Below are 27221 nucleotides of genomic sequence, written 5' to 3'. Positions count from 1 at the left end.
CTTTCAAAAAAGATGTTAACAGACTTGCAAATCATCAGATTTTTTTTATACCTTCTTCCTGTATCAACCACTACTTTCCTTTCAACCATACAGTTGCCCATATTCTTCCCAACACCACAAGCTCTGTCACATGGTATTTGTTAGGGTTTGTGTCAGTCACAAGTGTATTCAACAGCATGACCAGTTATTAATACTTGTATAAGAAGCAATACTGTCAGTGTAAAGTAAACTTCCCGCTACCTTTCCAATGGGAGAAACAGGGTTTTTGGAGAGCAAATGATTGCATGTGTTTGCATATGCAAGTTCAGGAATGGAATCCCATTGTGTCTGTGTGAAGCTCCATTTATGAAAAGTGCTGTTGTGAAGCAGCAGACACATCAAACCAGATTTATTTTTGCAGACTCGTGCCACAACATGATGCTGTTGGCAGAGAAAGGAATCAAAGATGAAGTAATTGGTGTAGCTGACCCACACATACCTGGGGCAGGGAGAGTGGAGGAGTACAGGGAATTATTTTTATATGTGCCGGAAAACTGTCTCTTCACACTTTTAAATTGACACTCAGGCTCACGCTAGCTGTGATTTTCTTTGTGTAGAAGACAGGAGGTATGGAGATGAAATGAGTAATGGACAAACATTAGAATTTTATTATAACTACTGATTTTTTTTTCTTGGATTGCTCTATGAAGTGGCACTTAGAAGGCAGATAATTACAGTATTAATCTTTACCTTGTATGCATTTCATTAGCTTATTTTCCAAAGATACACAATAAATAGGGAAAGCTCAATTTAAAAAAAAAATTCTTGGTTTTTCCTTTTTAAAAAGTGAATTCAATGCTCATGAAACATGTCATTCTGACAGCACTGGAGACTGAAGTTCTCTATCATGAACAACACTGCTCCCCTGATGCACCTTTAATCCTGACCTGGAGGGACGAGTGAGGGGAGAGTCATTGCCCACACTCTCGCAGTGCTGGCTCTCATTGCTGAGGCTGAGACTGACTGCAAGATGAAGTGGTTGTTTTGGTGATGTCCACAGGGAACTGCTGAAACCATCCAATCATTTACTGTGGGCCACTGAACAACTGTCAAATGGGAACAAATTTTACCTACAAACCTGGATTGGATTTGAATTTATAACCTAAAGCCAAAAGGCTCCATATCCTACTAGAACCCTCTCACCTATACAGCCATATGTCGGAGAGGGTATACTTGCTTTTCAAACACTTACCCTTTGGAGAAATGCATGTCAACCACCTTTTTCAGTTGTAAACTGAGCACATTTATAGGAAAGCCTTTGAAAAAAAAACAAATACAGACTCTAACAAGACTATCTGGCTTTTCAGAGTGGAGCCACACTTTAATGATCTGGTATGCAGGGATTTCAGTTGTTAAATTAGGTTTATGGTTCTATGTAGAGAATACATCCTTGCCAGCATGGTTCAGAACAGAAGCTGTCCTAGCTTCAAAATGGGGCCACAATATGAACTAGCTAAATCATTGCAGAGCCTTAATTAAGATTTTAATAATGAAATAAATAAATAAATATGTTGATTATCTTGGTTTCAGAAACTGTTATTTTCACTCGGAGGTTCTTTCCTGTATTATGCTGACCACTTCAAACTGTACAGTGGATTCTGTGCAAACCACATAAAAGTTCAGAAAGTCCTTGAGCGAGGTAAATTCATTTTCTTGATTGATATAATTCATCTGTATGACTTTAGTTATAGTGATTTATTTGAAGATAGTTTTAGCAATTTGAGGCTTGTGCCCCAGGATAATTCTAATATTAAAAAGGAGACGTGGGAGGTCTTTTTATGTGAATATCTGTGATCTGTCCTTCTGCTGAAATGTAATCATGATCTGAGGCAATAATAGAAGTTTACTTTTGTAACACCTCCAGAGTAGCTTGAATAGCAACAGAAGCTCTTTCCATAAGTCTGTGCTATCTACAGATTCAGTTCACGCTTAAAACAACAGCAGCTTTTAGATCTATTTTTGGGTGTGTGTGTGTGAGCAACATATGAGGGTTTGTGTCAGTCAAAGCTGCAAAGAACTAAGTGTAGGTTGAGATGGAAGTGATAAATTAGTTCTTTCACACTGAGATCTTGGTGTTTGGTTGCTTTGGAGCAGACCAAGTTTACAGTACATGGAAAGATTTATGCCCAGGAGATGCTCACTCAGCAACTGTCAGTTCCGTAATGTCAGGTTTCAGTGTAGCAGCCGTGTTAGTCTGTATCCACAAAAAGAACAGGAGTACTTGTGGCACCTTAAAGACTAACAAATTTATTTCAGCACAAGCTTCCGTGAAATGAGCTGTAGCCCACGAAAGCTTATGCTGAAATAAATGTTAGTCTTTAAGGTGACACAAGTACTCCTGTTCTTTCTGTAATGTGTTACTTGTAATTATTATGCTATTAAAACCCACCTTAATTATTCATTTTCTGCATTAAGCAGTGTTTGAAATGCAGATGAAAAGTGTCTTTTTTTAAAAAATGGAAGCATTGTGTTCATCTGTTCTCAAATTAGCTTTTGTGACTTCCCCATTGAACTGACCAGCTTCCCTTTCTACATTTAGCCAAAACAGATAAAGCTTTTAAGGACTTTCTGGATGCACGGAACCCCACGAAACAGCATTCTTCTACGCTGGAGTCGTATCTCATCAAGCCTGTCCAGAGAGTGCTGAAGTACCCCTTGCTCCTGAAGGAGCTGGTGTCCTTGACAGATAATGAGAGTGAGGAGCATTATCATCTGACAGGTATCGATTTTCATTCTTCTATGGAGACTAAAGGGAGTTTCAGTTTAGTTTCAAGCCTTATTAAAATTGTGCAACTGTTGCAAACCAGCAGAATTTCTGTGTTGTTGGAAAGTTTTTTCTCAAATCCTAGAGAGAATCATACTTACTTTCCTTTCTCTCCTTTAAAAAAAAAAGTGATTAAGAGCAAGCTGCTTTCCGTTGTTTCCAGGAAAAATCCTACTGGGTGCTGGAGTGTATGGATGTCTTTGAAAAAAAATGGGTATGGCCAAGAGCTGCCATGATGGTTGGGACCAAGCTTCCCACTCTGTATTATTCTTGGAACACAATCAAGACAGCTCAGTGTTCTCTTTTTTTTTCTTTTTTGAGCTAGGAAATGGTGAAGCTCCATCTTGTGGTTGTTATTCACTGTCAAAACATGTTAAAAAACTCAGCCAAATCAATGAGAGAATTGCCTGTAAACTCTCATTTTAGTAGAGATGGATTTATGACTTCAGAGGTTTGCAATCTTCCCGTTTATAAAGGAAAAGACCACCTGTTTAAGCACAACAGAAAAGGAAGTAGGGTTGATTATTTTCTAGGACCTCGTTCTCCAGCTCTCACACAAGCAAAACTCCCATTTGATCCTTTATTTGGATTTTAAATTACTTCAGTGGAACTTGAAAGCACTCAGCATCTGAAGGATCAGGCTTTTGAGGAAATGTTTTATGGGTTAATTTTTTTCATTGTCACAACATACAGACAGCAAAAATCTGTTGTGAGAAGGGTGAGGCTAACATCGAAGCAACGGGTTTATTAGGTATGGCCACATACTAGTTCATCTGGTGCCAGTGGCAAAACGTTCCTTTGACATCAAATAGAGCTGGATAGAAACGTTACTGTTTATTCTTGTGGAGGATTAAGAGTAGATGCCAAGTTAATACAGGTGTCAACAATCCTGACCACTTAAAGTCAAATGTGCAACTGTGCCATAAACCCCAAGAGCTGGGGAAACTCTTAAAAAAGAAAATAGCTTTTCTGCATCAAAAACTATCTTGAGATGAGTTGCTTGTGGAATAAACTTGACACCAAAATATGAAAGGAATGTTCAGTTAAGAGTTGGCAGGGTGTGGGGAAGCGAACCTCTCCTCTTCTGACCCCTTTATATATGATTACAAAATCCAGCTGAAATTCAACGCCTTTCTTGTAGTAATAATAATATTTTTTTAAAAGCTGGTCTATAGAATTTAACCTCACAAATGTTTTCCCAAGATACAACACGCAAGGAGCCTGTGTGGTTGGCTACCATATTTTCTCAAGTCTTCCTGTGCTGAGCCAAGCTCCACTTTTTACAGTAAAACTCATGCAAACAGCTTATTTTAGTGTGGCTGTAGTCACAGTTGAAGCTCCTAATGGCCTTATTCATTGATTCTTGTTTATGCTAATGGTGCCACAACCACAGCTATATTTACTACCAGGTCATCAGGCTGAAGTTTTATATACTCGGTAGCTTTTTTACTAAAATATTTATTTCAGTCTTTTGAGGTACTTAAAACACCAGCTAAGAAGCTCTTTGAATATGCTGATCTGCAAGTGTGGAGCCCATATTTACTGTGACTAAGTAAAGTACTGATCTAGTCATAATTATTGTTGGTCATGGACCATTGTGACTTGGGACCTTGAATAATTTTGACCCTGAATAAAAATCTCTCCTAGGCTTTAATAAAAAAAAATCATGCATTTATAAAATGAAACTGAAATATTTGTTTGTTAAACGATGGATTTGTTTAAAAACTTCAGAAGCGCTGAAGGCAATGGAAAAAGTAGCCAGTCACATCAATGAGATGCAGAAGATATATGAGGACTATGGTACTGTGTTTGACCAACTGGTTGCAGATCAGAGTGGAACAGAGAAGGAGGTAAGAGAAAGAATGGAACATATATTATTCACACTTCAGATGAAATCTTATACAATACTGTGTCTACTTAACTCTTATTGAAGTCATGAAGGGAATCTTAATTGTGAGTTCAGGATGTTCAGTTTTGTGTCTCTCCCATCAAATTTCCTTCTCAAGGAGCTTGTCTATACAAACAGTGCATGGCAAGTTGGGGTGTAAATATACCTCATAACACCCTACCTCACACACCCTACGGTCCCTGTGGACCCTGCTGATGTGCACTAAAATTTCTGATTTCAAAGTGCACTGGGGAACTTTTAGTGCACATCAATAGGGACCACACAGATACTTTGTGCACAGCAGGGAAGTGCAAGGTAGATTTACACCCCATGCTGCAAATAAACTGTTCATATAGGTAAGACCTCAGTAGTTGCTGTCATGTTTACACAAACTGCTGCCAGAACCGTCTCTTGGTCTGCCATGAAAGGGAGATGGGAGCAGACAGCCACTGTAACTCACAGCAAGAAAACAATGAAAATCAGTGGCTCTCAACCTTTCCAGACTTCTGTGCCTCTTTCAGGAGCCTTATTTGTCTTGCGTACCCCCAAGTTTCACCTCACTTAAAACTGCTTGCTTACAAAATCAGACATAAAACCACAAAGTGTCACAGCACGCTAGTACTGAAAAATTGCTTACTTCTGATTTTTACCATATAACTATAAAATAAATCAATTGAAATATAAATATTGTACTTATATTTCAGTGTACGGTATATAGAGCAGGATAAACAAGTCATTGTATGAAATTTTAGTTTGTACTGACTTTGCTAATGCTTTTTATGTAGACTGTTGTAAAACTAGGCAAATAGATGAGTTGATGTACCTCCTGGAAGGACTTCTGTGTACCCCCAGGGGTACATGTACCCCTGGTTGAGAACCACTGCTGTAGGTTATCCATGTCTCAAGGTTTGAGGTCAAATTTTATGGATGAGTGATTAGAATTCAGAAAATGGAATCGTTTTTCATCGAAAGGATTCTAGCAGGATTCATTATAATGCCTATTTCTACCATCATTCTGAATTCATCTAGTGCTGATACATACATGGCTGTTTATCAGTGCAAAAAAACATTAGTTGGTATAATGGGCCAGCGCATCTGCTAGTATGAACTGCCATAGTTCTGCTGACTTCAGTTGAGCAGCCCCAATATACACCACCTGTGGAAGTGGCTATTTTTGTCTATTAATATTTGTAATGTGTTCTCTGGTGTGAGAGACCCTTAGCATCTGGGAAGGGCTTTTTTGTTACTAATATCTCAAAATTATTTGCTCTGATCTGAGCTCTAGACATGAATGTGCATCCAAGTAAAATGTGTATTTATCACCCCTCTAATCAAATTGGTTATTTTATTACAATATTTAAAAAGAAAACTAGCGAAAGCATAACGGATCTTGTTCTCTAGCATCTCCCAGAACTGGGCCAGCAAGCTCACTAGATTTAGCCATTTGTGGCCAATGATGTATAAGTGGATCAACCATTTAGCTTGCTCCTTAAAGGTGCGACAGCTACTGATTTCATTGTTTTAAGTTTCATCCTGGTAAATGAGCCAAATTGTTTCTCTTCTGGAAGAGAGAAAGAACTGCTCAAAAGAAAGAAAAAAGCCTAAGAGAACCAGTCATGTCCTAATTCAGTCAGTGAAAGGGTCTTATACATTGATTAGTCTATAGAAATGAAAGGGATGATAAAGGAATGTCACACTTGGCTATATCTCAGTGACAGAACTTCAAGTCAGACATAACGTTCTTCAGCTTTAAGTGTTAGTAGCAAAAATAAGCTCTAAGAGGCAAATCACCCAGCTTCCATAAGGTGTGTGCTATTATTTTTATGGGCAGTATTTTTTTAAATATATTGCTGTTTACACAACCATGGCTCAGTGATTACTTACACACACACACACACACACACACACACACACACACACACACACACACACACACACTTTTTATTTATCAGCCTGCACTCATTAACATTTGTGGTTGATGATTGTTAATCAAGACACTAATTGCACTTATTTTTTTATAATGTAATACAGGTCACAGAACTTTCAATGGGAGAACTTCTGATGCACTCTGCTGTTTCCTGGTTGAATCCTTTCCCATCATTGGGCAAAGCAAGAAAAGACCTTGAACTTACAGTGTTTGGTTAGTGTCCTATTAAGAGAGAACCCTAAAGATATTGAGTACATCTTCTAGCTAGTAAAATATGACAACTGCCATTGTACTAATGAAGACTAACTATAAAATGTAAGCCCTGCTATAGCCATGTAATGGTTGGGGTGGTCCTGGATGTGCAGGACAGACACAACATTTCCTGGAAATGTTATTGAGATGTAGATGATAGAGGTCTAGATACCTGGAAATGAGATTAGTAGCACACAAACTAACTTCTCTGTGATGGCTTTTCCTTCTGCCTGCCCTACTATCACCAAAGACCTCAGCTCATCTCTGCAAACATTGCCACTATATGGCATACACCTATGTGGGTAGCTGAAGATCATGAGTAACTCTGAGGGTTTGAGTTAGTCATCAGCTAAATGAATGAATAACAGAGACTTTGAACTTCAACTAGTTCAAACACAACCGATTTATGTAGGAATTGAGGGTGGGCTAAAAACAGTTGTGGGTAGGCTTTAGGGTAAGTGGGCATTTCTGTTTGAAATTGAAGCGCATGCATGAGGAGGCACCACCTCTTTGCCCACAGATAAATCCAACTGTGTTAATCAGTGATTCATTTATACTGAACATGTTGGGCCAGGCACTGGGAATTCCCAAACCCTGTCCCTAAAGGGAAATGTCTGAGTGGTACAAGGAGAGGCAGGATGGTCCAGGGGTTAGAGTAATGGCCTGCAACTTAGGAAACCTGGCTTCAATTCCCCACCTCCACCACAGCCATTTCCTAGTGACGATAGGCAACTCATTGAGTGCCCAGTTCTCCATCTGCAAAATGGCGATAATGGCACTTCCCTACCTCACTGGGGCATTGTGTGTGAGGCACTCGGATATGATGGTAATACCTTAGAGAGCTAATCAGGAATTTGAAGAGCTCTGAAGGCTGTCACACTCCAAAGGAAATGCTGAACTGCATCAAAGAACAGATTTGACATCATCTCTAATGGGCCTCTTTTTTTCTGCAACACTTTCCTTCCCCTCAAGGGAAGTTGCTGGCATGTTGCTTCTTCACAATCATGTTTCCAATTTGTACATCTACATTTATTAAAGGCCAATTTCTGTAATCTTGATACAGGGAGATAGGCTTTCGAACAGTATTGCTCATCCCTAATTCTTTTAAGAAAGTAGTTTTGTGACAGAGGCAGACTTGTATCACACAGTTTAAGCAGTTGCTATGGGAATTTTTTGTGTGTGTGTAGAGTCAATGAGTACCCCATAGATTGTGGATAACTAGAAAGAACTGTAAGTAGTCAGTACAGCTATAATGTCTGTTTTGTTGAATACTAGACCTACAATCAGAGGCCTCTTGTTTTCCTTTTCAGTTTTTAAGCGGGCCGTCATACTGGTATATAAGGAGAACTGCAAACTGAAAAAGAAACTGGTAAGTCTGGCAATAATTTCAGTTCAAGCTATAGATATGTATGCATAGGGTCATAGAGTTTAAGGCCAGAAGGGACCACCAGATCATCTATGGTCACTACTAAGAATCAAAATTGAATATGCCAACACTGAAAGAAAAGTGAATGGTACAAGCTGCTGTTTTAATTCAGCCATATCACAGTGGGCTGCGCTTGCTCTCACAGGCTAAACTGGTTGCAGTGTTCAATATTTGACTGAAACTGGCGGACTGTCTGGATGTTGCAACAGGTTATGTTACTGATTCAATAAGCAGCACATTTCTGTGTGAACTAATGCTCCAGCCAGTTGTTGGGAGGTGATTTCTGTCAGATGAGATATATTATGTAATCATTTGAGAGTCATTAAAGAACCCAGGGGACTTTTCATTAACCTGGGTATTCTGGTATAATTCAAACTCAGTTATTTGCCAATTACATCACTTCCCCCTAAAGTATCAATTGAATATGCATTCTTTATGTCCTGTCCTAAACTGGTGAGCCATGTAGCTAAAGCAATCCCTGTGTGTAGTACATAGTTCACTCTGGAATGAAAGGTATTATGAAAAGATACTTATTTAATTGGGATAGTTAAATTTCAGTTTACAGCTAAGTATCTCATTTTATATGCCCCAATTACTTGAACTACACCCAACTCTCTATTCCCCAGGCGGTCACAAGGAAACGAGTCAAGGAAGTGTCTTGAAATAACTTGCAGAGACTGATATACAATGAGCAGTTAAATCTAGAAAGAAATAAGCTGTGCCTTAATTTGCCTAGGATGGCTTTTTCCCGTGAATAAGCTAATTACAGACTCCTGAGGGCATTCTGTGCCAAAAAATTAAAAATTCTGTGCACATTTTAAAATTCTGCAAAATTCTGAAGATTGTATTTGTCAAATAAATGTGGAGGCTCCCGCATGGCATTGGGGAGCACACGGCACTGGCTGCAGAGGTGGGAGATCACCCTGCAGTTCTCCCTCCCCCGCCTCGAAAACATGGACTCAGCGGTGAGGCTGCACCCAACCCTGCCCCAGCGCAAGGACCAGGCCTGCCCCAGAAACACCCCAGAGCTCTGCCCCTCCATGTCAGGTGCACCAGGTGTGGGCAGGCAGGCTCAGCAAGGCAGGATCCAGGTGTGGAGAGGCTTAGTGTGTGTGTGGGAATCCAGGTGTGGGTGAGAAGGTTCTGTGTGGGGCTGTCGAGGCGCGGGTGGCTCAATGGGGGATCTGCATGCACAGGGGCTTGTTGGGGGGGTCTGGGTGTAACGGTAAATGGGACTCTGCAGGGGAGTCCAGATGAAGGTGGTTGGGGCTCAGCAGCGGGGGTCTAAGTGTGGGGGGGATAGAGCTCATAGGGTGTCGGGGGCTCAATGAGAGGAGCCAGATGGTGGGAGATTGAGGCTCAGTGGGGTTGGGATCCAGGTGCGGCTGGCTGGGGCTCGGTAGGATGGGGATCCAAGTGGCTCATCAGGGTGGTCCAGGGGCAGTGGGGTTTTGAGTACAGGGTGGGTGAGGCTGAGCGGGAGGGTCTGGGTATGAGGGGTCTGGATGCACAGGGCTTGGATGGATGCAGGAGCAGCTCCCTGTACAGAGATCCCTCCCCCTGCAGCTGAGGAGTGATGGGTGCAGGAAGCGCTGGGGGAAGGGGGGGAGTTTACAGAGCTTCCTACAGCTGGGGGAGAAATCTGGGGGTGGTTCTGACCTGGCCCTGGATGCCATGCAGGGGAAGAGGAAGTCCCATTCTCCCCAGCCCAGCCAGGACTAGCAGCTGAGCCTGGCGCAGGGTAGGAGCCACCAGCTGGGTCTTCCCCAGTCCTGCCCTCACCCCATAGTGATTTACCTTTCTACTGGCTGCCCTGGGCACCTGAAACATACTGCAGGGGAGGCTTGAATGACCGTTTTTGTGGCTTCTCTTTGCTTCCCTGTCAGTCATTTTTCTGTGGGGAACATAAATTCTGCACATGCTCAGTGGCACAGAATTCCGCCAGGAGTAAATTACAACAGAGGAGATGACATGGAGTATTAATGTAATGTGCTTATACTAAGAGAGAGATAAACAACTGTAATAAAAGGAACAAAGCAGTATTGTCAAACTGAAGAATTTGTTTTGCTAAACAATAGGTAGTTGGTTTACTCATAGTGACCTTGCTCTCAGTTAGTTTCCTTCATGTGGAAATACTATGTAATTTATTAAAAAACTCATTTTTCAAAGCTGCAGCAATCTCTGTTTCTCTGGAATTCTGAAAGCTCTAGCTATCATTGTTTTACAGTCAAACCAACAGTAAGGTATTTAAGGAATTAGACTATTCGGATAAAATTTGCTTTTAGAAGTGAGTCCTTGGACAGAAGGCCACTTTATCAAAAACATTTATATCAGTAGAAACAACGAGGAGTCCTTGTGGCACCTTAGAGATTAACAAATTTATTTGGGCATAAGCTTTTGTGGGCTAGAACCCACTTTATCAGATGCATGGAGTGGAAAATACAGGAGCAGCTATAAATATATGAAAGGATGGGGGTTGCTTTACCAAGTGTGAGGTCAGTCTAATGAGATAAATCTAATAACAGCAGGATACCAAGAGAGGAAAAATAACTTCTGAAGTGGTAAGAGAGTGGCCCATTACAGATAGTTGACAAGAAGGTGTGAGTAACAGTAGGGAGAAATTAGTATTAGGTTTTGTAATGACCCAACCACTCCCAGTCTTTATTTAGGCCTAATCTGATGGTGTCCAGTTTGCAAATTAATTCCAGTTTTTGAAGTTTTTTTGTTGACGAATTGCCACTTTGAGGTCTGTTATTGAGTGACCAGAGAGGTTGAAGTGTTCTCCAAATGGTTTTTGAATGACATGATTCCTGATTTCAGATTTGTGTCAATTTATTCTTTTGCGTAGAGACTGTCCGGTTTGGCCAATGTACATGGCAGTGGAGCATTGCTGGCACATGATGGTATATATCACATTGGTAGATGTGCCAGTGAATGAGCCCGATAGTGTGGCTGATGTGGTTGGGTCCTATGATGGTGTCCCTTGAATAGATATGTGGACAGAGCTGGGACTGGGGTTTGTTGCAGGGTTTGGTTCCTGGGTTAGTGTTTTTGTTCTGTGGTGTGTGGTTGTTGGTGAGTATTTGCTTTAGGTTGGTGGGCTGTCTGTAAGCGAGGACTGGCCTGTCTCCCAAGGTCTGTGAGAGTGAGGGATCCCCACTGAGCCCCTCTCCCAGCATCTGGCTCCCCTCACTGAGCCCCCCCATACCCTATGAGCTTTACCCCCCCACACACTTAGACCCCTGCTGCTGAGTCCCACCTTCACCTGGACCCCCCTGCAGAGTCCCATTACTGTTGCACCCAGAACCCCCCCAAGACCCTGTGCATCCAGATCCCCCATTGAGCCACCTGCACCCCTAATGCCGCACAAAGAACCCTCTCAACCCACACCTGGATTCCCCCCACACTTAGTAAAGCAACCCCCATCTTTTCTTATATCTGCTCCTGTATTTTCCACTCTATGCATCGGATGAAGTGGGTTTTAGCCCACGAAAGCTTATGCCCAAATAAATTGGTTAGTCTCTAAAGTGCCATAAGGACTCCTTGTTGATTCTGCTGATACAGACTAACACGGCTACCCCTCTGAAATGTATATCAATGCAGACGTCAATTATGTTGCTTTACCTCTTTTAAAAATATGTCTTGGTTATTTTTCAATTTGTAGCCCAGTAATGTACGGGCTGCACATAATTATGGCGACTTGGATCCATTTAAATTTCGTTGGCTCATTCCTTTATCTGCTCTTCAAGTCCGGCTGGGGAATACAGCAGGTAATTATATTTTACTTTTAGTTCCTAACGTATTGCTATCTAAACATTGCTTCCTGAAGTCTTGTGAACAGGCAAACATTTCCAACCCAGGTACACAATGTAGTATTAGATAAACATATGTCTTCCTATCTCTCTCTCTAAATATTCATACGCCCACACCCTGTAGTAGCATGTGCTTGTAAAGGCCATAGGCTTTATACATTAATAGATATTTTCATTCAGATATTCTGTGTTCACACCTAATTTTCTTCCCTTCTGTAATCAGAGAACAAGTTCAAGAACGTTGGATGTTAAACTGTCAGCCTGAAGCTGACTTGCTAGGGTGGTGTTGCTATGTCATGACAGAAACTCAGAATAGAGCTGCAACAGGTTAGGATTAACATGGCAAAACAGAAACCCACAACAAAAGGGTAGGGAAAAACCTGAAGAGGCTGCTCAAAGCAATCAAATGATAACATGGGTCAAATTCTATCATACTTGACACCCCATGCAATATCACTGCCGTCCAGGATGCAGCATGAGAGAAAGGATTGTCCAGGGATTAGTGTGCTAGCCAGAGATCTGGGTTCCATTCTCTGCTCCATCACAGACATCTTGTGTGACCTTGGGCAAGTCATTTATGGTGGAGTTTTCAAAAGCATTTAAGTGCCTACTTGACTGAAATCAATGGAAATTAGGTGCCTAGGTGCTTTAGAAAATCCCATGGTTAATCTCTGTGCCTCTGTTCCCCATCTGTAAGCAGGGGAATAGCACTTCCCTACCTCACAGGGGTGTGGGAGGACCAATACATTAACAACTGTGAAGGGCTCTAATACTATGGTGACGGAGGCCATGTAAGTGCTTCAGATATGAGATCTGAATCAGTCAATAACAGCCCCAATTGATATAGCAGAGCTGAACTGAATTATGTGACTAAGTGATAGCTGAGCAGGAGGGGAGATAAAGCAGACAGAGAAGCTTGTCTATGCAAGTAATAGCCTAGTGTTGCCATTAGAGGTTCAAGGTCAACGTTCTTGTGTCTGGTGAGAAAAGACCTAATAATCAGACCTCATAGGGGCTGGTAGGTTGGATTTCAAGGCTTCAGAAATAACGAGGAGCGTGTTTGTTGAAGCAAGTGATGGAAAGGAAGAGTCTCATTCTGGAAAAGAAGTTGAGTTTGTAAAGACAAGTTGTAAGTAAGTCATAAAACTTAGCACTCCTCAGAGGGTTCCAGCTCATCATGCAGATATCAGCTTTTCTATGAACCTTGTCTTGGTGAGATGCTGAGATCTATAATGTTGTCTGTGTAGTCTGAAGGCATGAATTATTCACACTTTTTTTTTTCTGTCTGTAGGAACAGAAAACAATTGCATCTGGGAACTGATTCATACGAAGTCAGAAATAGAAGGCAGGCCAGAAACAATCTTTCAGTTGTGCAGCAGGTAAACTTGACATGAAGATATATTTTTGACAAAATTACACTAATGGAATGACAAAAGTACATTGAGAACATTTTATTTTTCCAAGTGACTTTTTTTCCTGTCTCTCAGCACTTCTAAAACACCCATCACCTCAAATCCAGGCACTGAGGCAATGTTTAATTGGATGGAATTCGATGTGTAGAAAGTATCTGAAATTAAAGTGAATTCGGCTCAATCCATCATTCAGTGTCAGGAATCTGCACACATGTTTTATTGTATGATCTTAAATTTCAGTGAATTATGGCTGATGCAATCAATGGCTAGAACTATAAAGGGATTTAGGCTCCCAACTGCCACTTCAGGAGTCTAAGTCCAAAATTTAGAGTCTTAAAATCCCTGCTCAGCTGGCACCTAACTTTCCTAGGCACCTAATTTTCAGCTGCTTCAGTCCCCTAAATGACTTCTGGTGGGCATGCACACAGCTGCCTCTTTCATGCCTAAACCTGAACAGGATCCTCAAAGAAGGAGTTGCCTATCTCCCCTGCAGCACCTGATCTGGTAGGCATGCCTACTCAAGTGGGCCTTGCATAAAACACAGCTGCTGAAGGAGATTGGCCCCTTTAGCCAAATGGTTAGAGTATTCACCCAGAATGTGAGAGACCCAGGTTCAGTTCCCCTCCATCTGCCTGCTGTCTAGTACATTCACCAGTAGGCTATTGGGTATTCTGGGGTGGGACTCCTTCAACCTTCCTGTTGAAGCTGTTCCACTTTGTATAAATAACTAAACAGCACCAACCTTCAGTAGCAAAAAGAAGGCTGCTTCCAAATGGAAAGACTGCTTGGGCATGGGAAAACAAAAATGTTACAGTGACCTGTAATCTGTCCTCTTATTGCTCTTCCCTTACACCTTGCAGTGACTGTGAAAGCAAAACTAACATTGTTAAGGTGATTCGTTCCATTCTGCGGGAGAACTTCAGACGTCACATAAAATGTGAGTCACCATTGGAGAAAACCTGTAAAGATCGCCTAGTTCCACTCAAGAACCGCATACCTGTTTCAGCCAAACTGGGTAAGTGTCCGTTTGCTAGACTGGGAAATATAGACTGGCAGTTTCATGATTATTATAGGGCATGACCCAAACCACTTCTCTTTCTAGACATGAAGAGGGTGGTGTATTTTTACTGTAATTCATGTTTTAAAATATAATGTACTTCTTGGGAGAGAGGCTTTATACCAAAAGTACCAGTTATTATTAGGGCTGTCACACGATTAAAAAAATGTATTGTGATTAATCACACAATGAGTCGCACTGTAAAAAATAGAATACCATTTATTTAAATATTTGTGGATGTTTTCTACAAATATTTGATTTCAATTACAACACAGAATACAAAGTGTACAGTGCTCACTTTATATTTTTGATTAAATATTTGCACTGTAAAAAACAAAAGAAATAGTATTTCTCAATTCACCTAATACAAGTACTGCAGTGCAATCTCTTTATCATGAAAGTTGAACTTACAAATGTAGAATTATGTACAAAAAACTTGCATTAAAAAAATAAAACAATGTAAAATTTTAGAGCCTGCAAATCCATTCAGTCCTACTTCTTGTTCAGCCAATCACTCAGCCAAACAAGTTTGTGTACATTTGTGGGAGATAATGCTGCTTGCTTCTTGTTTACAATGTCACCTGAAAGTGAGAATAGGCACTGTTGTAGCTGGCATCGCAAGATATTTATGTGCTAGATGTACTAAAGTTTCATATGTCCCTTCATGCTTCAACCACCATTCCAAGGGACATGAGTCCATGCTGATGATGGGTTCTGATCGATAATGATCCAAAGCAGTGCAGACTGATGCATGTTCATTTTCATTATCTGAGTCAGACACCACCAGCAGATGGCTGATCTTTTTTAGTGGATTGCGTTCTGTAGTTTCCGTAGTGTTGCTTTTAAAACTTCTGAAAGCATGCTCCACACCTCATCCCTCTCAGATTTTGGAAGGCACTTCAGATTCTTTAACCTTGGAACGAGTGCTGTAGCTCCCTTTAGAAACCTCACATTGGTATCTTTGCATTTTGTCAAATCTGCTGTGAAAGTGTTCTTAAAATGAACACCACGTGCTGGGTCATCATCTGAGATTGCCATATAATATCAAAGACATGGCAGAATGTGGGTAAAACAGGAGGAGACATACAATTCTCCCCTAAGGAGTTGTCACAAATTTAATTAACGCATTCTTTTTTTAATGAGCATCATCAGCATGGAAGCATGTCCTCTGGAATGGTGGCTGGAGCATGAAGGGACATATGAATGTTTAGCATATCTGGCACGTAAATACTTTGCAACACCAGCTACAAAAGTGCCATGCAAATGCCTGTTCTTGCTTTCTGGTGACATTGTAAATAAGAAGAGGGCAACATTATCTCCTATAAATGTGAACAAACTTGTTTGTCTTAGTGATTGGCTGAACAAGAAGTAGGACTGAGTGGACTTGCAGGCTCTGAAGTTTTACATTGTTTTGTTTTTGAGTGCAGTTATGTAACAAAAAAAATCTACATTTGTGAGTTGCACTTTCATGATAGAGATTGCACTACAGTACTTCTATGAGGTGAACTGAAAAATACTAATTCTTTTGTTTATCATTTTTACAGTGCTATTTGTAAAAAAAAACAAAAAACAACAAAAAAACAAACTTTTTTCAGTTACTAGACAGAATACAATGTAGAAAAACATCCAAAATATTAAATTTCAATTGGTATTCTGTTTAACAGTGTGATTAAAACTGCAATTAATCACAATTAATTTTTTTTGAGTTAATCACGAGTTAACTGCGATTAATCGACAGCCCTAGTTATTATCCCTCAACCCCATGGGGAAAAAAGACCATACAGAAGTCTAGACCCTCAAATACAATTCTGCCGGGGACAGTCTGGAGTTTGCCCAGCTCTGGGCCAGAACAGAGAGGGGCCTTGGCTTGTGGAACCTGCCACTGGCCTAAGATCTTCTGGAAAATCCCATGGCTCTCCAACTCTTTTCACTAATCCCAGGGCATCCCTTCTCTCATCGTGGCATGTCTTCTCCAAGGGGTGGGGCTAACAGCTGCCATACTTTCCTCACTCAGGGGGGGTATCACAGTGGGAGAAGCAACGTAAGATGCTAACAGTTAGTATTAACTTTTGTTGTCTCATCCCCAGGCAGGGACACTGCCACAAAGAAAATCTACCTCAGCAGAACCCTTCTCGTGGTGTACTTGGGGTTAAGGGAGCAGCAGAAGTATGCCACAGAACTGCTGCTGCTTACCCACTTTGTGTCCCCCACCCTAAATCTACCTCATTTAGCTTCCTCCAACAGACTTGGTGTATGTCAAATTTGTTACTTTGGGTGGAAAGGGATTTGCCCTTCCACCCACTACAAGGCTTCCTCTAACTGATGTTGGCTTTCTTTAGTGGTTTGGCCCTACCATTATCCAAAGCTCAGGCAACAGAACAAGAAATGAAGTGAAAAGAGGGAAGTGAGGCAAGGCAGTGAGGGCTTGTTCCCTCACAGCATCTATCCATTCCACCAGAGTGCTTTATTTTTTGGTCAAATAGAGGCCTTCTGTAGAGCACTGCTTTCTAGTGCTGGAGGCAAACAGCTGAATATGGCTAAATGTACATGTATACATCTATGACCAAAGAAAGTACGCTGTACTGAGACAATAGGGGACTCGCTCCTAGGAAGCAGTGACGCAGAAAAGGATTTGGGGGTCCTGGTGGATAATCCACTGAACATGAGCTCCCAGTGTGATGCTGTGGCCAAATGCTAGCTTTGGATGCATAAATGGGAATGTTTGAGTAGGAGTAGAGGTTATTTTAAGTGTTTCTGGCACTGGTGTGAGTGCTGCTGGAATACTTTGTCCAATTCTGGCATCCACAATTCAGAAGGATGTTGATAAATTGAAGAAAGTTCAGAGAAGAGCCTTAAGAATGAGTGAAGGCCTATAAAACATGCCTTATAGCAGTGGTCCCCAACGCGGTGCCCGTGGGCGCATCTTAATGCGCCCATGTCCTGACCCCCAGGAGAGCACCTGACGAAATGCCGCCGAATTTCAGCAGCATTTCAGCGGGGACGCCTCTCGATGACGACGCTTGTCGCTGACAAGTGATGTCATCGAGAGGCGGCGCTGCCGAAATGCCATGGCATTTCGGCGGGTGCTCCACCGCTGCAGTGGTCCTTCGGCTGGCGCCCGCCAGCCAAAAAGGTTGGGGACCACTGCCTTATAGTGATACGCTAAATAGACTGTAAGTTACCCCTTAACTTTCTCTTTGCTAGACTCAAGAGATCACTCTAAGTACCTAGACAGGGAACACACATTTAATGATGACACCTTTCTCTGCTAGATTGAAAGGCTAACCCAATTCAATGGCTAGAAATTGAAGCTAGACAAATTCAGACTGGAAATAAGGTATCAATTTTTAACAGGGAGAGTAATTAACCACTGAGATGTGAATTCTTCATTACTGGCCATTTTAAAATCAAGACTGGATGTTCTTCTAAAAGATCTGCTCTAGGCATTATTTGGGGGAAGTTCTGTGGCCTGGTTATACGGAAGGTCAGACTAGATGATCACAGCCTTCTGGCCTAGGAATCTATAAATTGGCCACTAGTGTTGCCAATATTGCAAGTCCTCTCTACCTGGACTTGAGACAGTTATGACTGCAGCATTCCTCTTGCATCATGGGAAGCAACTGACAGAAAAATGAATTTGGATTCAGATGGCACTTGACCATACAATACACTAGGTAATTGACCCAGCTGCACAATTATTTAGATTTGTTGTTTTGCAAACCATATCTGTGGCTTTATGAAGGATTTTGCATGTACTAAATACACAATAACTTTACAACTGCTAGAGCAATATAAAATCAAATACTATCAATACCAGCAGTCTGATCTCAGAGGATACAAAACATTTTAATCAAAATGTGACTAATTAAATTATAACTCAGCCATAATCCTTTGATTATGCTACTGCGGGATACTGTATAATTCCCTTGTTTTGTGAAAGTTGTTTTAATGCAGAAATAAGACTGCCTTTTACACTTGCAGCTTCCACAAGACCCCTAAAGGTACTGAAGAATTCCTCCAGTAATGAGTGGAACAATGATACAGGGAAAGGAAACTTACTGGATTCTGATGACTGCAGCCTGAGTAGCAGTACTCAGAGTAGCAGCTGCCATACCACAGAAAGCACACAGGAATCCAAAAATTCATCTCCTATGAAACACTTTCCAAGCTGCACATCAGATTTTTCAAACAGCCTTGTCAAGGAATCTGATATTCTCAGTGATGATGAGGATGACTATCAGCAGAGCCTAAAGAAGGGCAGCCCTACAAGAGACATTGAAATACAGTTCCAGCGGCTGAAGATTTCAGAGGAGCCTAGTGCTGACGCAGAGCACAAGCCGCTTGCTGAAAAGGAGGCTGGGGATGGTTATAAGGCAGGAGAACATTCAAAGCTGGTGCGTGGGCATTTCTGTCCAATTAAACGAAAAGCAAACAGCACAAAGCGTAACAAGGGAACGTTACTGGCCATGCAAGAACATCACCATTCTCTTGACAGTCACTCTGACAGTGCAAACTTGGATCTGAATTCTATTTTAGAGAGGGAATTTAGTGTCCAGAGTTTAGCTTCTGTAGTTAATGAGGACTGCTTTTATGAAACAGTGGAGAGGCATGGAAAATCCTAGCTGTGAGCGTGCTATATGATTTAACAGGTTATTTAAAATGTTAATGTCCACATAAAATTTGACTTGATTTGCTTTGAAACTAGTGATTATGTGGAAATTGCTGAAAAACTACTGTTGGTTTTGTGCACTAATACATTTTTCCACAAAAATATAGTTGTAAAGGATTCTTAAGTTATTTTAATTTATTGTGGATCAAGAAAAATAGATTAAGCTGGCCAGAGTCTGTAAATTAGTTCATCCCTTTTGAGCAGTTAGCGAGATGATGTTGTGTCCCTTAAAGAGGTGCATTCTAATTATTTTAAGTTATGTGGAAAAGGTGCTGGAGGAATTGTGATCTTATAGCTTTATTAAAAAAAACAAAAACTTTTTCCTTTGGGCATTTTTTCAGCAGTTTTAATTTTTGCTTTATTTAAAGCAGAATTAAGTTATTTTAAGGTGTTTTAGTGCACAGGAGTCCATTTTTGTAAGTTGCAAGATGCTGTTAACTTTATATATATGTAAATATAAAAACAAAGCTTGTACTGTAATCTTATTTGATTGTATTTTTATTTTCTCTACCAACTTGTACAGTAAAAGGAAAATGAGCATTATGTCTAGTTTCTTGCTTTATTCACAGCTTTCTCCAACTGGAGCTTTCAAGACTGAGTTCTTTTGTTTGGGATAAGTAAGAGTATTAGCAGGCCTTCTGTGCACTTTATCATTGGTGAAGCTATTTGCTTGAGTGCATTAATATAAGATTTCTGCCCAGTAGAGTGTTTCTAGGATAAGGAGAGTGAAATGAAAAACCACTATCACATTATATTGTTTGGTATACTGGAATAGTAAGTAAAATTTTACTTTAAGGACTCACTCATACAAATTTCAGAGAGGCCCCCATTCGCCAGGTTCTGAAGCATGTGTCTAATTTTACCTTGCTGAATCAGGACCTGAAAAACAGAGTGGAGAATACACCAAACCTTAGCAGGTTAAGGATCCCATATTCAGGGCATCCTCTTCCTTATTTATTCCATTCTGCTATACAGAAAGATAGGACCTTCGCCCCCTTCCTCCAGTATTTTAACAAAGTGTGTATATATAGATGTGTAATCTTGAAAACAGTCTCCTTTTACTAAAAAAAAATTGTGTGTGCCTGATTTGTTAGAGCTGGTCTCCCTGTTCAGACTGCTCCAAGTATCCTTTTTTTCTAGTTCTCTTCTTCTGCTTCAGTTCTTCCCTGTAGTTGTAACTGAAAAGGTTTGTGTCTTCATCACACATTTTCCTGTATGCATCACACAGGTTTTTAAAATGTAAAATGGAGAGCTGAGCTGGACGCAGAGTTGGATCCACATCTGCCAACATCAGCATCTGTTCACTTTTTTCCAAGCGTTCAGCTTCTGGAAACAGGATTCTAAAAGGGAACAAAGAGGAAGACATTCAAATACATTTTTTTCTTTAAAAAAAATTTGCCTTCACCATTGTGCTTTTCTTAACAACGATTTAGTTCAACATAAGCATATCCCTAATTTGAACGCTTAGTTTGCTGAAAAGAAATAGATCTTCTTTAATTTTCCAACTCAAGTTTAGATGTTAAGAAAATAATTGAAAATTTAACAAATTTAGTGGGAGACTGCCAGTTTAACTCTGGAGTAAATGTGACTTCAACACAGCCATATGGATTTTAGCTCCATTTTAAATTATCTGTAATATTTAAATATTTAGGAAGGAGGGTACAAGAATTGATTATTTGGATAGTACTTGCCACCTTGATAACTTTTGGTAACCTTAGTAAAAAGAATCACATCTCTTGTGGAAAGATGTCACCCTTACTGTCTAGCAAGCTCAGTAGAGAAGCCAAGGATAAATAGGCCATTGAGATTTGAAATGTTCAGCCTCTAATTATTTTGTAATTCAAAGGGGAGAATGCACTGGTCGTGGAAAATATTGCATCTTAGGGTGGTCACATTAGATAATTTAAACATCTATAATGCTCTAAAATGAGACTTGTATAGTAACTTAACCTGTAAATGGATCAATTCCTTTACATTCCATATGTTTTCCATATGTTATACACACAGTATTCATTCAGCCTACCACCTTGCTTTCACATAACTGAATCTAAAACATCATATTATAAGGACTCCTGAGTTAGCATCTAGAATTTGCTAATTTCCTTTGACCAGCTAAACAATAAGAGGACTGTGATCCTTAATTACATGCTAGGCACAGTACTAAGGCACGTTAAGCTGCTACTGGATACAAGACATGCAAAAAAATGCAGTTTTTTTTTCCCTTACAGAGAACTTTGAACAGTATCAGAAATTTGAGATTAAACAATAACTGATCTTTGTATTTTCAGAAGATTAAAAACACAGCAATGTTTATTTTCTGCTCATCAGTAGTACTTTCTGAACTAAGAGTGTGTCACGCACTAGCTCATCCTGTTCACTTACCACCTCCCAAAGGTCTGTATTCAGCCACTAGCATGGACAAACTAGCATTGCAGGTTTAGATCAACTGCTGGCACCCCCGAGAATAAATGTTGCTCACCTGCTATGGTGAGATACTCTGCTGTACCACTAAAGGATGCAGCACAGAGCTGGCACCCCCGAGTCAGATGCAATTCTCGGCTGCTCCACAGACCTAAGTGATCCCCAGCATAATTAGACAACCCAACAGGGCTGGCTAAAGTTACAGAAGCACAGGCCCAGCTTCCTGTGAGCAGCAGCTCTCCCCAGAGCCTCTGCAGCTTTGCATTCTGTGACCCTGACGTGGGTATGCCCCCAATGTTAGTGTCTGAGTTGGTCCTCAGACAACAGCATACAACTGTCTTCCTCAGTTTCTGCACTGGACCATTCTCCCTGAGCTTTTAGAATGTCTTTATACCACTGCAGCCTTTTTACCCAGTGGAAACGGCCCAGAGTGGAGGTGAGGATCTCACTTTTTGCCACTACCTCCATATGAGTAGTAATTCTCCCCGTTTCGGGCTAGTAAAATATAATGTAATCAATCTATCTTCCGTTCAGAACTTTAGACCTTTTGGACACAACCCACACAGGCTCTTGTCCAGAACATATTTTGTCAGTATCTGGGTCAGTTACTTATATATTTCAGTCTTTCTTCACAAATCTGTATTCAGAAGATTAAACCTTTTTTTAAAAAAACCAAACTATTCAAAAGCTTATAAATTTAACCTGGTAATGCCACAGGCTTAAATTCTGTATTGTGCAAATAAAAAAGCATTAAGGCTTAATTATGGAGCAAGGGTGCACCCAGAGTAAACTTCTATGGAAATAATACTAGAATTGCATTTGTCTTCAGTCAGTGTTTTGAGGAGAGCTGGATGTGATGAACGAGATGCCTTGTAAGCGCTACAGATTTACATGAAGTGAACAAACTCAGAATATGTAACGAAGGCTCCATTATTCTTGATGGATTTAGTAGGCATCAACAACAATATTGTTCTAAAGAGAATTCTGGTTAAAGAATTTACTTACTCCACTCCCCGACAGCAGTATTTTCTTCTGAACTGAAAAACACTTTTAACGACCCTTTCCACCAGCTTAAAGGGTTGCTGTATCTTTGGTTGCACCAAAGGGGTAAAGTGCACTACTGACACATCCACCTATAAAAAAATAAAAGTATTAGATACAGATAGTGAACACAGGTTTGCATTTTCTATTTTTTTCCTCTCCAGTGTACATTCTTGCCATTCCTAAAGTAGCAGCGTGGGTGTCAGGAATCAGCATTTGGCATAACATAAAAAGATACATTAATGGCTTGAAAATAACTAGATGATACAGAGCTGTGAAATAACATTACAATTACTCAAGTTCAAGGGTGAAATTCAACCCTAGGGTCTTGTCTTTTACCTTCAAGGCCCTTCACAAGTCTGCCCTTTTACACTTATCCACTTGTCTCTTATTGCATCACATATACGTGCTCCTGCTGCTCTGCCAATGATACCAGCTTCAACCATCTGCTTGTCTGCTCCTCTCTCCAACATCTCTGTACCTTTTTCCATGCCACACACTCCCGGAATTAATCCGTGAAGCTAATAACCCCTCTTCCACACCCTCCTAAAAAGACACAATTCTGCCATAATATATAGATTAAATTAGCCAACATGTAACAGCTGGGCCGAGGGGCAGCTGAGGAAAGTCATTATTTAGATTTAGATATTACAGGTCTTGCTCACCCTTCATCATATGTTTCATATTGTATTAGGACTTGTGTAGACTAGGTACAATGAGTAACATTTGAATGTGTTAGCGAACATGTTTTAAAAGTCTAGGCTAGCCAAAGGCAAGTTGCATTTTAACACGTCTTAGCTGGCTGAGGTGAACTCTGCAGGAGTAAGTTCAAATGATGAATGAGCAGCATAGTTACTGCCAGTGCACTACAGTTCTTGCAACAGTTCATCTGTAATCCTTGTGTTACATGTTTCCTATTTTATTCTGTTATTTTTATAATATAAAAAGTACGCTCTTTGGAGCAGGGACTGGTCTGGGTTTGCTTAATGGAAATGATGTTGGACTAATGTAGGCTCAATCCTCATGTAGAAGCAACAACAAAGTTCTAAAAGTAAAATGGAACAGTAATTTCCTACTGTACATAAGCATCGTCCTAGACAAATTAATCTGATTAAATTACTTAACCATGCATACAGACAAGGCTAAACATTTTCATTCTGAACAACAAGGAATACTGGATTGTAGGGGTAAATTTTCAAAATAAGGGATCAAATTCTACTCAGTTTCTTGGAACAGCTAGTTCTAAAGCACACAAGTCTATTTTTGATTTGAACAAATTCCTATGTGTTACTCAGGATTAAAACTGTAGTTGAGTAGCTAAGTAATATTGAAAGTACAACAATGAAGTAAAAACATCTTTATAAGAGGGATCAGACTGAAAATTAGCACTACACTACTACTCAACTTTAAGGATGAAGTGGCTGAGCAGTAAAAATTTGTAATTTCTCATTAAAATCAGTTATTACATCAGAGAACAGGAGCCCAGCCAATGCTGTACTTATCTTTAAAAAAAGCACAAGAATTGATCCTGGGAATTACAAAACAGTGAGCCTCTCTGCCAAACTGATTTAATACAGAGCTATAAAACAACTGGACGAGGAATATATGATAAGAAACTAGTATGGTTTCTGTAAACAGCATCTCCTCAACCTGTCTGAACCCACATTTTCTGTTTGAAGGCTCACACAAGAGATTATTAAAAGCAGCTTAGGCCTGCTCTACACAAAGCTTTGGTACTGGTTTAACAATTTGGGGTTCCTCCCCCAATAGTTATACTGGTACAGTTCCTGGAGTAGATGCAAATATACCAATTGGTAGATCTTATTCTCTTTCCCCTATACAAATAACTATACTGGCAGAAGCACCTTTATACCAGTATAACTGTGTCCACACTCCGGGGGCTGTGGTATAGTTAAAACAGTACACGTTTTGTGGGTAGACCAGGCCTCCTAGGGTGACCAGACAGCAAATGTGAAAAATCGGGACGGGGTGGGGGGAAGAGGTAAAAGCTCCTATATAAGACAAAGCCCAAAATATCGGGACTGTCCCTATAAAATCAGGACATCTGGTCACCCTAAGGACTTCATAGTCAATACGGAAAGAGGTTATAATAGTGGGGGTGGGAAGGGCTAGGATTTCTATTTAGGATCAATATTTCCTAAAATGTTTATTCATTATCTGGAAGTGAGGATGAACAGTGAAGTGGAAAAATTATGTAGGTGAGTCAAGAGTACAGTGGATTATGAGGAACTTCGGAAGGACTTTAAAGTTGCACATGGAATTTAATGGCAACAAATGCAAGGGAATCCAGACTAAAGAAATATTTTAATTACTCAAACATTGATGGGCTCTACACTAACAGTACTCACACAGGAAAAATATCTGGGCCTCACTTTGGACAGTTCAATGAAAACTTGTGCTCAAAGTACAGTGTCGGGAAAAAAAAATCCAAGAAGATTTTAGGCTGATGAACACCAAAGAACAACAGTGAACATATAATTCCATATACAAACAATGTTATGCCCACAGCTTGAAAACTGCATTTAAAGTTTTCTGTAAATCCTGCTTCCAAAAGAATATAGCAGAAAGAGAAGGGCAACACAGAGTTACAGGCTTGAAGAGAGAGAGAGAAGAGAAGGACAAGGTGATAAAGCAGTGGATGGGACTCTTAAGAGACTTGGATTCTGTCCTGACTCTTCTATTGACGTGCTATTTGACCATGGCAGGTCACAGCAGCTCTCCATGGCCTCTCAGACCTTTTGTACATCTTCTCTTTTTAGACCAAGATCTTCAAAGAAGGGCTAGTCTCTTACTATGTTCATGTCACAATGGGACCCTGATTGTGGTTGGGGCTTTTAGGCACTAAAGTAATATAGATAATAGGAACAATAATAAAATAAATACAGAATGCCCTGCAAGAAATGACAAATGACATAAGTTCCAAATGAGGTGAAACAGAAAAAGAGTAGAAAGGAGAGGAATAAGGGGACATTATAGAGATACATAAATGAGAATGAAAGGCACAGAGAATCATAGAATATCAGGGTTGGAAAGGACCTCAGGAGGTGATCTAGTCCAACCCCCTGCTCAAAGCAGGACCAATCCCAAGACAGCTTTTTACCCTGATCCCTAAATGGCCCCCTCAAGGATTGAACTCACAACCCTGGGTTTAGCAGGCCAATGCTCAAACCACTGAGCTATCCCTCCCCCTCAGGTCAATAAAGTTTTCTTATTTAGCTTTTCACACAATACAGGAACAAGGCAATATCCAATAACACTGAAAGACAACAAACTAAAACAGATAATTACATATACTATATGTATTAACCACAATGCATAATTAACCTATGGAACCTACTGCCAAGAGTTAGTGTGGCAATGAAAAGAACAGGAGTACTTGTGGCACCTTAGAGACTAACAAATTTATTTGAGCATAAGCTTTCGTAGGCTACAGCCCCCTTCTTTGGATGCATAGAATGGAACATATAGTGAGGAGATGTATATACACATACAGAGAGCATGAAAAGGTGGGAGTTGTCTTACCAACTTTGAGAGGCCAATTAAGTAAGAGAAAAAATGACGTTAGCATCACTGGAAAGGAATTAAATATTCAACTGAATAAGAATATTATTTGCAGATATACTAGATAGGATAAAAAGTATAAAGGATATCAACTCTCATGCTGTAAGAGGTAAACCAACCATTAACTGCCTGGGATTAGAAGGAAATTTCCTTCACAGGTGTGTTACTGCATATTTGTCTATTATGGAAGTTTTACACCTCCCTCTGAAGCATCTGGTATTGGGCTATGTCAGACTACATGAACCACTGCTCTGGACTGAAATGACAATCTGGTTACTACACAAGTAAATCCAGAAAAATTCCACCTGTCAATGAAAAAAGATTCACATCAGTGTAACTGAAACCAGAACTTGGTCCCGGGAGTATATGCTGCAGCCCAAAAAAAAAAAAAAAATCATTCATGAAAAGACAAACGCACATTCAAATTAATTATTTGCATATGCAAAATGAATACTTAGCTGGGAAAATTTAGCAGCTGGACATGCAAGTGCTGGTTTGCATATACAAAAACATATTTTACATGCACAATCAGCTGTTTGCACAGGCATCGTGAGTACTCAAGTTTAGGTGACTGTTTAAAATTTAACCTAAGACATAAAAAACCCAATATTCACAAAATAAGAGGTAACAGGACCAAAAAAACCCATTTGGGTCATCCACCCTGTCCCCCTGCATTTTGAAGAATGACTTCAAAGTGAGATATATGAATCCTTGGTTTTGGAAGTAGGAGTTACCTTTGTAAAGAAAATTTCAGAAAAAAATTAAATGCAATTTACAATTTAGGAGGACACCAGCTTTCCTTTGGAAGAAAATCTGCAATCTCACAGCTGACCAGCAATATTTTCAGCTTCTAGAAAAAACAAAAGCACTCCTCAGCAGTCACTCAATTACAGGAACCGTTTTCCTTAGAAACCTAGGAAACTGCCTGGTT

The 27221-nt window shown here is 40.3% G+C and overlaps 2 protein-coding genes across 20 annotated transcripts in view; one reads left to right on the top strand and one right to left on the bottom strand.

Annotated features, from left to right (window-relative positions):
- Window positions 1-19789, top strand: part of TIAM2 (TIAM Rac1 associated GEF 2) — a 260221-nt gene extending 240432 nt beyond the window's left edge. For all 13 annotated transcript variants that reach the window (XM_039528198.1, XM_039528204.1, XM_039528196.1 and 10 more), the window contains 9 exons: window positions 1570-1678; window positions 2579-2758; window positions 4535-4653; window positions 6723-6831; window positions 8181-8239; window positions 11961-12066; window positions 13400-13487; window positions 14381-14535; window positions 18559-19789. In XM_039528198.1, the coding sequence (XP_039384132.1) occupies window positions 1570-1678; window positions 2579-2758; window positions 4535-4653; window positions 6723-6831; window positions 8181-8239; window positions 11961-12066; window positions 13400-13487; window positions 14381-14535; window positions 18559-19199 (1566 nt within the window). In that variant the 3' untranslated portion in view covers window positions 19200-19789. The remainder of the gene's footprint in view (window positions 1-1569; window positions 1679-2578; window positions 2759-4534; window positions 4654-6722; window positions 6832-8180; window positions 8240-11960; window positions 12067-13399; window positions 13488-14380; window positions 14536-18558) is intronic.
- The window catches only part of TFB1M (transcription factor B1, mitochondrial), a 60702-nt gene continuing 53207 nt past the window's right edge, over window positions 19727-27221 (bottom strand). For all 7 annotated transcript variants that reach the window (XM_039528226.1, XM_039528224.1, XM_039528225.1 and 4 more), the window contains 2 exons: window positions 22673-22800; window positions 19727-20586 (listed from right to left, as the gene is read on the bottom strand). In XM_039528226.1, the coding sequence (XP_039384160.1) occupies window positions 20337-20586; window positions 22673-22800 (378 nt within the window). In that variant the 3' untranslated portion in view covers window positions 19727-20336. The remainder of the gene's footprint in view (window positions 20587-22672; window positions 22801-27221) is intronic.

The sequence above is a fragment of the Mauremys reevesii genome, linkage group 3 (genome assembly GCF_016161935.1).
Source record: "Mauremys reevesii isolate NIE-2019 linkage group 3, ASM1616193v1, whole genome shotgun sequence".
Lineage (NCBI taxonomy): Eukaryota > Metazoa > Chordata > Testudines > Geoemydidae > Mauremys > Mauremys reevesii.
This window is presented reverse-complemented; position numbering and strand designations above follow the sequence as displayed.